Raw genomic sequence first — 15,951 nt, 5'->3', positions numbered from 1 at the left:
TTCATTATGTTAACATTCTATAGGACTCGACACATTGATTCTAATGCCCCTTGAAGCTCTACTGGTAGCAGTTGAGGTCAGATTTTTTTTTTTTTTATATATATATGTACTAAATCTACCTTGAGTCAATGCAGGTATTCCTAATTTTGTATTTTCTTGGAGGTAAGTTTTGCATGCATTCTTCTGCATGGTATGCATATAAATGTTTAAAATTGCAATAAAGGTTTGGCATATTAGTGTTAAACTGTCATATTTACTCTGTAAAGAGTTAATTTCTTAAGAAGTGATTAATTGACTTTTGTCCACATAATAATAAATCACTTAATAGCAAATAGTGTCTTCAAAGTTCAATGCCAAAAGCAAATGAAACTACATACTGTACTTGAAGGACCTTTCATCAATTACTCCCATGTCAACAAATAATTAAAATTAACCTTTGAAGAAAATTTTTAATTACTTACTGTTTTATATTTTGATAGTTAATGTATTTCATGTGTGATCTATATACTGTTTGAAATTTTACATTTATTTTCTTAGTAATACTATAAATATTAAAACCCACAGGTTTTGTGTTCATGTTAAGAGAGATAATTTTCCTATTGAGGTCTCAACTTTATCTCCACCATCAAGTTCTGCGTACACAGCTTCTCGTCATAACGAGTGGGTCAGTAAACATTTGTAATTTAAAACTGTTAGGTTTTTTGTGATATTAACAAGATTGATAAGATCTAATTGTAAAAACCCAGGGACAGTACGGTAATCATTTTGCCAAATTCTAAAATAGATACTGTATGCTTGGCCTCACCATTTCCTCTAATACTGGTGCTCCTCTACTTATGAACGAGTTACGTTCCTGAGGCTTGTTTGTAAGTCCAATTTTACTTCTGTGCATACCAAATATATTGTAAAAAATTAAAAGATTATTGATATTGAGTACAGCTATACCCCTTAATACGTACAGCCTTAAAACCTGGCTCACTCTTCTCCTCTTAAGTGATGTTTATTCTATCTGGAATTTTCTGCAAAATAATCCAGTCTCATCCACATTAAACACCTGATAATGTTTGTATCTCTGAAAGTTTGTACGGTAAGTTGAATGTTCTTAAGTAGAGGAGAACCTGTATGTCATTGTTAAAGCTGCCTCCTGAAAGCTGAGAATGCTGTACAGATGCCGTAGCTACTTCACTCCTGAGCAGTTGCTTCAGGTTTATAAGGGATTCATATGTGCTAACTTGGAGTACTGCTCTCATATCTGGGGTGGGTCTTCTACTGTCCAACTTTTATATAAGGTGGAATCAAAGACCTTTTGTCTTATTAACTCTCCTCCTTTGGTTAATAATCTCTCTTCCCTGCAATGTTGCTTCACTCTCTCTCTTTTACAGGTACTTTAACGGGCAATGTTCGGTGGATTTGGCATCGTGTGTACCACCGGCAAGACAGTGGGCTCGTAACGCTCGTCTTGACAACGGTGCCCACCATTTCTATGTGGATATCGGTCACGCCAGAATAACCCGTTATAGTACATCCTTCTTTCCTCACACAGCCAAGCTGTGGAATGCTCTGCCTTCTTCTGTGTTTCTATCCTCATACATTCTGTCTCATTTCAAAAACCTGGTTTTCCGTCATCTTCGTGGTGTAGACTAACATACTCTTTTTCACTTCTAGTTTTTATTTATTTTTCTTTCAACTCTTATTTTTTCACCCTCCAGGCCACACTGTAGGCCAATGACTTGTGCCCGGGTGGGCTATTCTTAAAAAAAAAAAAAAAGATTGTTTTAACTTGTAAATATTACCTTTGGAGAAGTAAAGGGATGTCTTTTTCTAATTAATGGCTTTTTGTCTAATTTTCTCCAATTTATGTATTAACATTTAAATGTTTATTTATGAAAGTTTTATGTTATTTGTTACTTATGTTTTTTTACCATGCATTATTTGATTTTAGCCTTTTAAGCCTTTATTTTAATTCAGCGACATATGATCTTAGCTGTTGCGTCGCCAGGGATGTAATTACCACAATCAATTAATCAATGTCTTCTTGCTGATATATTAGCTAAGTACCTTTCCTTAGTTTGAATATTTTTATATTTTCTAGTGAAGTCTATCATCATTCATTAGGTGTATATCTGTCTTATAGGTTCAGCCTGGCCACACAATTGTACTGGTTAGTCCACTTACCTTGGTAAATCTTTTACCTTATGACTTACACTATGAAGTAAAGGCAACAGGAAGTAAGTATCGGGTGAAGCCTGGAGAAGATGCCTGTCTACACTCAGTCGATCCAGCACAGAGTGTGTCTTTGTCTATATGGACAGACACTCTTCATCCTTGTGGAGAGATTACTTTAAATCCTGCAACCTCACCTTACGTGATGCCACTTAAGCTTCAAGATCTACAGAAACGCATCCTCTATGTTCATCTTAAAGTTCGGCCTCAGTATGGAGGTGCTCTTAAGGTTAGTGAATCATTCTCTGATAATAATTAAATGTAATCATGGTTTCTATGTTACATAGGAAAGAGTTTCAAATGCTCGTGGTTTGGAAAATGTACAATATGCCCTTCAAATTCGCTGGGGTTAGGTTCTCAAAATGGCCGTGAATCACCAAATCCACGAATAATGTTTGCTGATCAGCGGGTGGGGGGGGGGTTACATTTTTACTTGTGGACAAAAAAAGTATATTCCCTTTGTGTTTTCCCTTAAGACAATTATTTTTTACCTGTATTGTATATATGTGTGTGTATAGACACACATACACAAAACACATACTGTACAAATAAATAATACAGTGAACCCTCACTTTACGGGGTCAGTTGAACCCACGGCGGCCCGCGTAAAGTGAGAAACGCGTAAAGCGAACAACATAACATATGGGATTAATTGAAATAGAGACCGGGCCGACCCCCAAACTCCACTTTTTCAGACACAATACCTACATTGTAGTAAAAATAACTTCCTAATTTTATGATGGTATGCACACACAATTAATAATTAAGAGAAATATCATTAATATTAGGTTTTTTAACACTTACATTAGTAGAAAAGATGGCTGGGCACACGGGGATGGGGGGTTGGTTCCGAGGCAGAGGGCAGATTATTGGCCCTCACCTGTATCACTTGTATGAATTGTATCACTATCCACCACAGAGGCTTGCAGGGCCTCTTTGTCAAACCCCTCAAAGTCCATATAAGTCCATATCCTCACTATCATTATCACTGACTTGGGCTGGCTGTGGTGGGTGGCGGGTGAAGAACTCGGTAATGTTTTGATGACTGGGCGACCTTGTGCGCACCCTGCTCGCGCCGATCTCCGCGTAAAAGGGTACACACACCGCGGAGAGTGAGCATTCCGTGTTCAGCAGGGTACCGCGTCAACGTGGAAACGCGTAAAGCGAGGGTTGACTGTAATGGGAAAATTCTCTCACAAATAATCAGAAACAAATTTAGTTTTAAAAATGTTGAGTCTACCCTCAATTCTACTCCATGCTTTGTTATTAATAAAGTACGGAATAGACTTGAGGGTAGACTCAACATTTTTAATACTAAATTTATTTCTGATAATTTGTGAGTGGATTTTCCCATTATTATTTATATGTGTTTTGTGTGTTTGTGTCTAGATTCGCCATCTCTTGACTCAGATTTTCATGTCCAGTGATGAATGATTAACCCATAAACAGCAGCTATCGTCAGTGGAAGTTAGTTGTAAGGACACTGGCTATTGTCTGTGGAAGTTTCATGTTCATTTGCATTCCACTTTTGCACATATGGGAGGGAAGTGGAAAATCCTTTAGCTGCTTATTAAAGGGTAAATAATCCCCAAAAAGTCCCAGTCTGTAAGGAGCTTCAGTGTTCATGGCTTCTAATCTCATTGGTCAGGTTAGGTTGTGACTTATAAGTACTAGGGGCCCATGTGACGTGCAACCTTCTCATTTAACTAAAAGTGGAGTGCACTTGCACTGATAATACATTTTTACTCATGATCACTTACCCCTTTTGAGGCTTTGTGTTCAAATGTTCACATTAAGTAATTCATTTAAAAATCATTTAATTATCATAACATCATAATTAATATCTCTTACCGTATGCTTCTTCAAAGTTGATTATTTTTATTTTGCGTGTGTTGCAGGTTGTTGTGTATGCAGGGTATTGGTTAATCAACAAGACAGGGTTACCACTCATCTTTAAACAGGAGGGAGTGTCTACTGATGCTGCTGGTATGATACTGAAGTTAAACTTGACAACTGTTTCTTTTACATCTGGTCCAGTCATAACACCTGTATCATATGCTTACACTTGTTCCATAGCCCAAAATTTTTTTTTTCAGTTTTCAATTTGAACAATTGTTATTATCTCACAGAAACTAGTACTGTTCTGCAAACATTAATTTTGTATGAATTTTTGTAAGAATAAAAGCATATGGGCCATATTTTTTGATTGTGGGATATAGCACTGGCTCAGCCATCATTCTTTGCAAGACTTATTTTTATAACCAGTGTGATTTGTTTGAGGTCAAGATGTTTAAAGGAATATTCAGTATTCATTGCATGTCCCATTTTCAGCTTTAGTTGTTATGTACAATCCCTCGCCAATTCTTTTAAAGTCCATTGGTATACTGTACTTGAAAATCTTAATAGGTCAAGACAAGGAACATGAGGTTGCTCGATGTGCTGCCCCATTACTCTTCTCCTTCACTGATCGTGATGCTAACCCCATGCTGGTTGCAAGAGTTGGTAATCAGTTGCACCCAGAATCACGTGCACAGGTGAGATATGCATTTATAAAAAAAAAAAGTTTTACTTAATTTTATTTGGGGGGGGCTAATTTTATCCCTTTCTTATAATTTTACACATTTGTCGTACACCACTCTCCCTATTAGTTCCCATATTCTTGGAAGTTTCTGTATTTTTTAATGTGTCCCACTGAAAAGTGGGAGTAGTTAAAACTAGTAAATAGGTAGGAATTAGTTTTTTACAGAAAATACTGTACTTCTCTTGGATATTAAATTACTGTATATTGACAATTATATATCTGTTTTTATGTAGTTTTCCTTTGTCATTTTATCATTCTTCATCATCATACTTTCACCATCATTATGATGCATGTATTATTTAAATTTGAATTATATCAGCACATAATTAAAATATACCTATCCTAAACTCTTTCATTGTACTGTAACTTTATTGTCACAATGTTCCCTCTAAGCTTTACTCTTGTGTGACCTCAGTACAGTCAATCAAGTGCTTTGCACTTAATTTTTCCAGCTATGCATAGAGTGAATGGCAGTGACCTGTCTATTTCATATTAAATAAACATCTTGAGTAGGTAGGCTGATACTCTTTGATTATTTATCTAAGAGAGTTGTGACCCTACCTTGCCAGTTTTTCTCACTCTTTGGGTTGGCATTAGGAAGGACTTCCAACATTAAAACTTCACTTCAGCATATTAATGGCAACTGGGTCACCAGAGCTGTATCCATCCCCTGGTCTCTGCTGCATTTTCTGGACTGACACTCTGGATTAGCAGTGGTGAGCAGATGGGTATATCCTGTTCTGGTTTTACCCACCAGCTGTCATAGCGCAATCACAGCTAACCCATGCAAGAATGGAAAGTGGCTGTATAACCTTGATGATGATGATGATCTTAAGGAATGAGCCTTGCTAACAGAATATTCATCAATATTAAGCCCTCTTCTATGTTTTATTTTATGTTTTACTCATACATAATGTGTACATATTTATAAGTGTTTTCTCTTTTTCAGAGAAGTACAGGTATAGACATAGTAAAAATTGCACCAAAACTTCCATTGCATGGAGTTGTCACTAATCATCCTAAAGTACCCCAGAAAAAAGTTTCTTACACCAAACAGTAAACTGCAATAAAATAGCTTTTTAGTTTATTCTTCATTGCTGTTAATGCTTATGAAGCAATCAAGCTTTATGTTGCACATTTAGATTTAACTTTGTAGCAATTTTCATATATTTTTAATGCTCATTCTGCTAATCCATGACTTTCAGAAATTTGGCCATGGTGGGGGACCAATTAGCACGAATTTGCGAGATGAGGGTGTAATGTGTCTTACATAGTCTCACTCCTTTGCAGTACTGCCACAAGCTGCCCTTGACACAAGGAACATGGGTTCGGCGATTGAGAGTAAGCCCTCCTGATAATAGACCAGACCATGTTTATATCGTTGGTATTGATGTGAGACCTGGTCGTGGCCGTTATAGAGATACTTACATGGTCACTTTCTCGCCTAGATTCCAGATTGAAAATAGGTCTTCTCATGAATTGATTATTGCCCAGAAGTGTTTCACAACTTCTTTTGTAAGTTGTGATGATTTAACGTATTTTATTCCATAATATTTCTACTTGTATATTTTCATAATGTTATATAAGTGGTTAAAAGGCAGTGCATCTTTTTAGTCTCATTTTCATAACTCAATTGGACTCACAAGTCTCTTTAATGTCATATTCTAAATACAGTGATATCCCCGTTAGCCGGAACAATTGTTGCAGAGCACTTCCGGGAATGAGAGATTTCCGGGTAACGAGACGACTCTATCAAAGCCAGAAAAAACTCCCCCATCCCCGGAATTTTCCGAGTACCGGGAAAATTTTCTCTAAATTTCCGGAAAATGTGCCCCTCAGAAAATCGTTCCCATAGTCGGAATTTTCTGGAAAATTCCGGCTTTGTGAACGATTTTCCGAGAAAATTTCAATTCCGGCTATCAGAGAGTTCCGGTTTTGAAGTTATTACTGTATTCTGATACGATTTTGATGAATAAAAGGGATAATTTCTTATCACATTAATGAACTGTATTTTCCTTCAAAATATAATGAAATTTGTAAACTGATAGTTTATTGAAATAGAAATTGTAAGACTGATGATACTTTACAAGTATTTACTTTTGTTTTTTAATACAGACTGATCCAAGTGCTCAGTCAACATGGTTACGTGCCATCTCAGGTTGTTGGCTCCCTTTCCACTGGCCACGTCTTGACAAAGATCAACTCCTTTGTATTTACTTGCGGGATATCCCAGGATGTTACTGGTCTGGTGGTTTCTTCATTGAAAAGATTAATTCTTTCTATCTCAACATCAGGTTAGTTATATTTTTTTATTCACTGTAAGAATTTACCATTATTTTTTCTCATAAGTTATTATGTCGATAGATGTTCAATCATTATCGATGGCTTTTAAGTTCCCTAACCCCATCATATAACGGTTTTTGCTTGTACTGTATTTACAAGCCTAGCATCAGATTGTGACTCAAACATATAAGGGACTACCCGGTAATTGTTTTCATGAAGAGAAAAAAGTTAAAAACATTTTGTTAAAAAAAATTCAGTTTGCATAAGTTATATCTAACAAGTTACATCTATTAAACAGGGACAACTGTGGCCACTGCTTCTTCATACGTGTTGAAGTTATTATCAATGAGGCCACATACTTCATTGTTTTCACCGATGCTGAATCCCTTCCACCCCCATTTCGTATTGACAATTTCTCTGAGGTTTCAATCACTTACTATCAGGTAAGAAAGCTTTTCTTTATATGCTTTTAGAGTACTGAATAACTATTTTTATTTTTCATAATATGATATCTCTGTTAATCAGCAAGTATTATTTTCTTAGTCCAAGCATTGTTAATTCAATTTATAATAGATTAGGAGAGCATAAATAGAGATTTACCTGTATACTGTATATATATTATGAAAGTGTAATGGTCACATTGGTAAATGAAGTAAAAGCCCACATTAAAGACACGAAAGACGAAATCTTGGAGCTGGTATATTTTGGTCCATATACTAAGACCCTCTTCAGCTAACTAACAGAACAAAGCAAGGGAAAAAACATAGAATATGAGAATCAGGTCACATGACCTGTTTCCTGAGTTGAAGAAGGGTGGGGACTAGGGAAATTCTTCCTGATGACATTCTTCAGGATCAGGTCTGGGATTCACTGACCATATCCCACATTAATGTTTGATATACAGGTAATAAATGAAGATTTGACTTTTTTTTACTGAAACTACAATTGGAGGTATAAATCATAGAAGATTTATTCCAATCTATTGCATATTCTTCATTTTGTATATGGTTGAAGATAATAGAATTTTCCTGTCCATGTCTCACTGTACGTATGTGTTAAATTATTCTGCTGTTTAAATTTTGGCCAGTTTGACCACTTTAAACTTTGTTACAATGCTTACAAAAATTTTATGCACTCCAGGATTACCTTCTGGTGACAGTCTTTGATACATGTTAATAGGTTCCCTATGTTATTCGGAAAACACCACTGTTGAGGAGGTGTTGGATATTCTTATAACACGATACTCTCACCTACAGTGAAGTTCATACTGTAAACTCCGGCAACCCTCTGACAGTTAGCTTGTTGGAAACCACGATCTCGGTTAACAGCAGTTGTCTAAGCCAATCATGAGGGCTCTCTATGTTAAGACATGAGTAACTGGTAACAGCTAGTTTCATCCCTACTCATGACAATCCAAAGGGCTAAGAAGCATTGACATTCCTGAAGAATGTCTGAGATTCATTGTGTATATTTGTTATGCAAGTTAAGAATGAGAGCATTTATTTGTGGATACTGTATTTCTATGTTTTGTTCTATCCCTTTCCTTTCATTTACAATACAGTATAGTCTCAGTCTACGCGGATTTTCCTTACGTGGTTGGTCATTTACGTGGCACCTGTCCAGACGCGCCAATTATTAGTTACGCGGTACATTCCTGAATTTACGCAGGAAGCGGCGCGGACAAGCTGCGCGCTAGGTCACTCTTACATCACCGCTGACATCAGATGACGTTTCGGACTATGATTGGGCCACGCATCCTTACTACCCACGCATCCCCTCCGCCGTGAGCTGTGATTGGTCTATTTAACCTTCCTTGCCCAGTCAACAAAACATTACCGAGTTCTTCACCCGCCACCCACCACAGCCAGCCCAAATCAATGATAGTGAGGATATGGACTTTGAGGGGTTTGGCAAGGAGGCCCTGCTAGCCTCTGTGGTGGATAAAGATACAGGTGATACAAGTGATACAGGTGAGGGCCAATAATCTGTCCTCTGCCTCGGAACCATCCACCCATCCCCGTGTGCCCAGCCATCTCTTCTACTAACGTAAGTGTTAAAAAACCTAATATTATTGATATTTCTCTTAAATATAAATTGTGTGTGCAAACCATCATAAAATTAAGATGTTATTTTTACTACAACGTACGTATTGTGTCAGAAAAAGGGTAGTCTGGCGGTCGGCCCAGTCTCTATTTCATTTAATCCCATATGTTCTGTTATTTTGTTTACGCGTTTTGCGTTATACGCGGACCTCCATGGGTTTAATTGACTGCGTAAAACGAGAATATACTGTATTTATGTTGCACCACAAGCCTTATAATTTTTGCTCGGAGTTTCCTTGACTTCTGCTTCCAGAATTGGTAGTTTGATACTGTACTGAAGACCCTGATTTACAAGGATTTAATTTACAAAAATTGGCAGCTACAAAAACTAAAATTTTCCTATACTTTGGCTTACAAGTGAAAACCCCAAGGTTACAAAGAAAAATTTAATTAGTAATACTAATAAGAAATGTGCTAAAGTAATGTTATTTAAAATTTATAACCAGAATGCTTACTTGTTTAATTAATTTATTTCATTATTCTCTAACACTTACAATGTTAATATACAGTATTTGTGTATTTATAAGCTGCACTTTGAGAGAGAGAGAATTGGGGGTGCAGTTTAGAATAGAATACCTGGTTTTGGGGGGGAATGTTTTTAAGCTTCAAAAATTGACTCATACGTCAGTAGACACTGCCCCTTCGCTTAACACAGGTGTTGCATTCCCGGAAATAGCCATGTAGAGCAAACCCATTATAACATGGGAAAATAGGGGATGGCATCAGGTGGACTCCAAAAAGTCCCCCTCCCCCATCTACACACACACACACACACACACACACACACACACACACATCAAAAACATTCCAAAACCAAAGTTCAGAGACATTGTACAGCTCCAAAGTAGCTCACTAATGCACATACATCTGCCAAATTCGCTTAAAAATGATGTTGTGAAGACACTGGAATTTCCATGAAATCAATTCCTGAACAACAAAAAACTGACCTAACTAATGATATATAGTACTGTACACTACTACTGTAATACACTACCTAACACATTAAAAACATTAACAAAACACAGTTAAGATGAAAATATGCAGCTGAAACCATTAAGAAAAAGATTAATGAAAGTTTAACATAGCCACCATTTGCATAAACGCTTGTTTGCGTCATGCGTGCCTGCCCTCAAGCCTCACCATAGCAATCCAGCCGGGATGCCCCCTCTCGACCCTTAGCGACTCTCCCCCTCCCACTTTGGCACACAAAGAAATTTTTTTTACATTTATAATAGTTATTTCTTTTATTTTTTCTTCACATTATGTATGTAGGATTGTGTTTGCATGTAACTGGGTAAAATAAAGTGAAGAAAGTTGAGTTTATCTTCCAGAAATTATGAGTTGAAAAATAACTATAACTCCCCTAGCCCATCCTGCTAACTCTCACTAGTGGACGAAGGACTGTTAATCTGTTTGTTTTTTACCTAACTATGATTGATTATTTTTTTCACAGTTTGTATATAAGATTGTGTACAGTAGCTAAAACAATTATCTGTGCATACTGTGCGGGAAACAATATGAGACCATGAACGATAAATTTTGGTATTATGAGGGCTGTCACTAGTCACAGGTAAAATTTTGGAGCATATCGACCCCCTCCTGCACAGATAGTTGTTTTAGCTACTGTACATGTAACTGAATAAAAAAATATTCTATATACAGTGGTCCCTCGGTTAACAAACGCATCGGTTGACGAATTACCTTCCATAAGAATCTTCAATCCGGTTAACGAAAAAAATTTGATTAACGAAATCCCTACGAAAATCACATTTTGTTTTGAACATCAGCTGATAAGCTGAGGAGGTACTCAGCCAATTCAGTAATCTCTTCTATGTTTACATTCGTTTCCAATGGAATAAATATAAAGAAAATTGTGCTCTTTAATATTTGTGCATTTTTTTTTACACAGTATTAAAATTATTGGTCATTCTAAAATTTAGCCATCCAAGTTCTGTCTACATAAAGTTTTTCAACTATTATTTTTGGCTCGATAAATGTAACTTTATTCATTTATTGAAACTCATTTACATGCACACACTGTCCTAAGGACAAAGCTGAACTGTACATGTAATCAGAATAATGTACAAAATTATTACTAAAATTTTGTCTAGTGCAAACTATGGCATGTTTACATTCATATTAATCACTATCTTATAAGAATTCCAGCACTGCAAATAATATTCTCCCCCGATCACGTCTATGAAATTGTATAAGCAAAAAACAAATACTCAATCTAAAGGACATAAATAAACAAATTAATACTTCACCAGACCTTGGCACTAACTGTCAAACATGTCACTGTCACCCCTCCCTCCCTCCCTCCCTCCCTCCCTCCCACCCACCCACCCACCCACCCACCCACCCACCCCACCCACCCACCCACCCACCCAACCCTCCCCCCCCCCCCCCCCCCCCCCCCATCCTCCCAGCGAAGGTTTCTGGTTATACAATAGGCTTTAATCTTATATACTATCTCAGTCTAAATTTAGGAGAATATAATTTGCATTGCTGGAATCCTTGCAAGACAGCGAATAATTTGAATATAAACGTCATATATTTTGCACAAAAGATAAAATTTTTGCTCTCTCTAATAAAATTCTTAAATTAATCTAAAATTTGTATGCCTAATGCAAATGTTAGCTTGTTTATACAGTCGACCCTCGTTAAAACGGACTAATAGGGGGGGAAGGGTGTCCGTTTTAGCCAATTGTCCGAATTAACCGATTTATGGGTTAATATTGCATAAAATTGCATTATATTTCAAAGAAAATGCAGTGAGTTTGTCCTTCGCCTTGCGTATGTCCGAAACTTTTTGCTTTTTAACACCATATCGTCACAAACTCTAGCCACCGAAGCACCAGCCTCTAACTTTCTTATAAGTTCCAGTTTCTGGTTCACAGAAAGGGTCGCATACTTCCTCTTTGGCGTATTAGAGGTACTCCACCTTGAAGACATGATGTAAAATACATGGCTGAAAGATGCCTAATCACTGAAATATCAACGAAAATTGCAGAGCAACACAACACTGATACTCGAATATGGCGCTAAGTCAACAGTGACTGGCGGTCTGGCGCGCGCCATCTATCGGACAATCCCAGAACCAGAAATTTGACTCGGACAGTCCCTCGCTTAATTCAGATTTCGTCCGATTTATCCGATATCTGGATTAAAGGGGTCCATTTTAACGAGGGTCGACTGTACAGTATAGTTTTGGTTTACGCGGTCAATTAAACCCGTGGAGGTCCGCGTAAAACGAGAAACGCGTAAACGAAATAACAGAACATATGGGATTAATTGAAATAGAGACTGGGCCGACCGCCAGACTATCCTTTTTCCGACACAATGCATACGTTGTAGTAAAAATAACATCTTAATTTTATGTTGGTATGCACACACAATTAATATTTAAGAGAAATATTAATACAGGTAATATTAGGTTTTTTAACACTTGCGTTAGTAGAAGAGATGGCTGGGCACACGGGGATGGGGGGTTGGTTCCGAGGCAGAGGGCAGATTATTGGCCCTCACCTGTATCACTTGTATCACTATCCACCACAGAGGCTTACAGGGTCTCTTTGTAAAACCCCTCAAAGTCCATATCCTCACTATCACTGAATTGGGCTGACTGTGGTGGGTGGCGGGTGAAGAACTCGGTAATGTTTTGTTGACTAGGCGACCTTATGATGATGGAAATGTTTGATCATTTTATGTTTTTGACCTGATGATTTTTTTTTTTTTTTTTTTTACACATTCTGTATGTTGGATATATATGAAGAAAGTTATGTTTATCTAGCCATTTATGGCTCTCGTTCTTCTTGATTGTCTCGTTCACTGAGAAACCACTTTGACAGACATAGCGGACTGGCCTGTCTCTAGTCATAAGGTCTAACTTAAACATGATGTGTGTGTGTGTGTGTGTGTGTGTGTGCGCGCATGCGTGCGCAAGTTTCCATCCACCTCTATCTTACTCTTTTATCTCTCCCTTCCATCTCACCTCCCTTCCCCTCACACTTGGAGAAAATTTAAGTGGACCCTTGGTGACGAAAGCAGGTAAAAATGCTGAAGTTAATCTAAGCGAAGTTTTTGGTTGTGGCCTGACCAAATACTATATAAACTCTGGGCCCACGTGGTGCGTAGGGAAGCTACCCTGGACTGTAATGGACTCGACCGCTGGCCTGTGTAAAACGTTTTTAACTGCCCGCATTCAGCCGAATTTTGCCATGTTAGCCCGGTTCAACCTGTGTTCGAGCGAACCTTGGCCCTGTGTTAAGTAATACCGGGAACTACCAGATAGTAAAAAAGAAAAACATGTTTGAGCAAATCCATGTTGAAAAAATCTGTGTTAAGTGAGAGGACAGTGTACTGTATATAGGTAAAATAAAATTATTCACTGATTTTGGAAATGGAGAAATGTTTGGAGGTGTGGAAGATTCCAGTAGTGATGGAGGGGTGAAGCATTATCTGAGGCGAGTCAGGTGTCCAGTCGGCTGTCTAGTGGTACGGTGGAAGTGCAAGCTGGTGTATGTAACATTTTGCATTTCTGTGCTGACATCTCATTGCTTGAACCATTTGTATATCACTCTATCTCGACACTTTGTCTGTAGTCTGACCTTGGTCCAGTTATTACAGAATCCATCCCCCCCCCCCCTCCTTTTTTTTTTACACTTTACATTTTCCTATAGCACTGTTGAACTCAGATCTATCGCTTATGTCTTTGAGGGCATTGTGAAAGCAAAAATTTGTTTTTTCATCACTCATGTTATGGGGTGTTTTATGACAGTTTTACAATAGGTGGAAAGGAATTGTAGAAGGTTGATGAATAGATAGAGTACTCCATTGTTTAGTGTATTCTGCCACCTGTACCAATTCTCATTTGTCAACTGTACTGCATATCATGAAAATTTTTTCCTTTAGGATGAAAATAGTTGTCAATTAATTTTTTCTTTTTGTTAATGAAGAATCTGCAACAATAGGTGTGTTCCCTAAACTGTAACAATCCTAAAAACAATTTACAGACAGGCACACAAGAGGAACGCTTGAGAACCGTAGTAAAACCTCGATCATGTGTAGCTTATGCCTGGGATGAAGTTATCTTACAGCCCCACCTGACTTGTGTTGCTCCTGGGGGAACATCAGCTACCTACAACATGAATGTACTTGGTGAGGGGGCAAGACTCACCTATGAGAATTTCATCTACATTGCATTTACTGGAACATTTCAAAAGCAAGTATCTACAGGATTTGTTTTATTATATTTTTTGCCTCTATGTGTAATGTTAAGGATTGATTTTGTAGCTTTCTGAGAAATGCACTTGATACTTCCGGTTGCTTGATTATTGCCTACTGTTTCTTTGATTGCTCACACTGTTACATTTTCTTATAAATATGGATGATATTGTATGATTTTTATGCTTCTTACATTTCACAAAACACTTTTAACTAACAGGATCTTTTTTACCCTTTGAAGAAGGTTGCCATTACACATGTAAGTATTTAAAAAGTGTCTTGGAATGCTGTCTCTCACCTCTGCCTGCTGTGTTTGCTATACACTCAGTGGCTTATCACATGTCACTTACATGGAATATTGACAAGATTTGGGAGAAATGTTAATTTTTTTATTATTTGAAGTGTGATTTTGTAGCAGATTAACTTCCAAGTTATCCATTTGCAAACTTCTTGGCTGTTTTGCTACTGGCTTCAGATCTTTTAATTAAAAATAAATGGGTTTTGAAAAGCAATGAAAGCACTTGTGCTGTATTAGTCAAGCAAAGTTAAACTATTAAGTGTTTTCTAGGCCAAATGCTTTGCATACAAAAATATTGCTTTTGTGATTGAGCTTAAAGCAAAATATTATAACATATTACTTTATTCATTACAACTTCTTTGCTTCTTGATTATCTTAGATGTACTGTATATAATATTAATTAGTCTGGATGTAAATATAATATAATTTAATAGCAGTGAGAACTTGCTTATTGAAAGTTTCTGATACTGAGTGATTATATCATTTGGTATTAATTGTTAAAAAGTGTCACCACCTGCCATCAACTTGTACACACTATGTCTGAAGTGTAGCAGATTAAATACATGTATCCAAACAGGTTTTATTGGTTTAGATAATATTAATTTAAGTCATAGTGCAAACACAAGTAACATATTTGTAAGGAACTTAAATTTCATATTAAAAAAGCAGATGCTATTTGTTTACCAGTTATTGATAATGTTATTTTAATGATCTAGGCATTCTTAATAGTAAGCTTTCATATACAGGGTCCCATAACTCAGTTGATAGCTTTTGGGGATTCTCAGTCTAATAGACAAGGGTTCAATAGATGGGTTGATGGCTATTATTTTCAGTGGTGTTTACTGAGCCAATCACACACCTGTTTTTTTTTTCTTTTTTCTTGGGGTTATCACTTCACAGTGAAAAATATTGTTAGCTTTTGCTTTAAGTTTGCACTACCGACTAACAAAAAAATAATTCAGGACAGGACATAGAGAGGATACAATGTGTTAGCAGTGAAATACTGAATGAGTAATACAGTATTAGGTATTTGTTAATTTCTCAATTTTTTTTAAGGTAATGGGAGAGTGATATGGGGGAATAGTAATTGGTTTAGTCATTGAATGGGGATTATACACCTCAATTGTGCATAGCACCAAATAAGTAAAAGTTTAAGCTAGTTGGGTAAACACATATAATCAAATGTAGAGACGCTCTCCAAAGAAGCTTATACTTACTGATATTATAACCAAGACTGT

At 36.9% G+C, this 15,951-nt stretch overlaps 1 protein-coding gene across 5 annotated transcripts in view; it reads left to right on the top strand.

The window, feature by feature from the left end:
• LOC121868786 (vacuolar protein sorting-associated protein 13D-like) overlaps window positions 1-15,951 on the top strand; it is a 226,289-nt gene that overhangs the window by 168,109 nt on the left and 42,229 nt on the right. For all 5 annotated transcript variants that reach the window (XM_042369702.1, XM_042369700.1, XM_042369703.1 and 2 more), the window contains 8 exons: window positions 565-664; window positions 2,135-2,452; window positions 4,122-4,209; window positions 4,630-4,757; window positions 6,095-6,319; window positions 6,920-7,098; window positions 7,386-7,530; window positions 14,205-14,413. In XM_042369702.1, coding sequence (XP_042225636.1) covers window positions 565-664; window positions 2,135-2,452; window positions 4,122-4,209; window positions 4,630-4,757; window positions 6,095-6,319; window positions 6,920-7,098; window positions 7,386-7,530; window positions 14,205-14,413 — 1,392 coding nt within the window. The remainder of the gene's footprint in view (window positions 1-564; window positions 665-2,134; window positions 2,453-4,121; window positions 4,210-4,629; window positions 4,758-6,094; window positions 6,320-6,919; window positions 7,099-7,385; window positions 7,531-14,204; window positions 14,414-15,951) is intronic.

This window comes from Homarus americanus, unplaced genomic scaffold, assembly GCF_018991925.1.
Source record: "Homarus americanus isolate GMGI-L3 unplaced genomic scaffold, GMGI_Hamer_2.0 scaffold30535, whole genome shotgun sequence".
Classification (NCBI taxonomy): Eukaryota; Metazoa; Arthropoda; class Malacostraca; order Decapoda; family Nephropidae; genus Homarus; species Homarus americanus.
The sequence above is the reverse complement of the archived record's forward strand: the minus strand, read 5'-3'. Positions and strand labels throughout refer to the sequence as shown.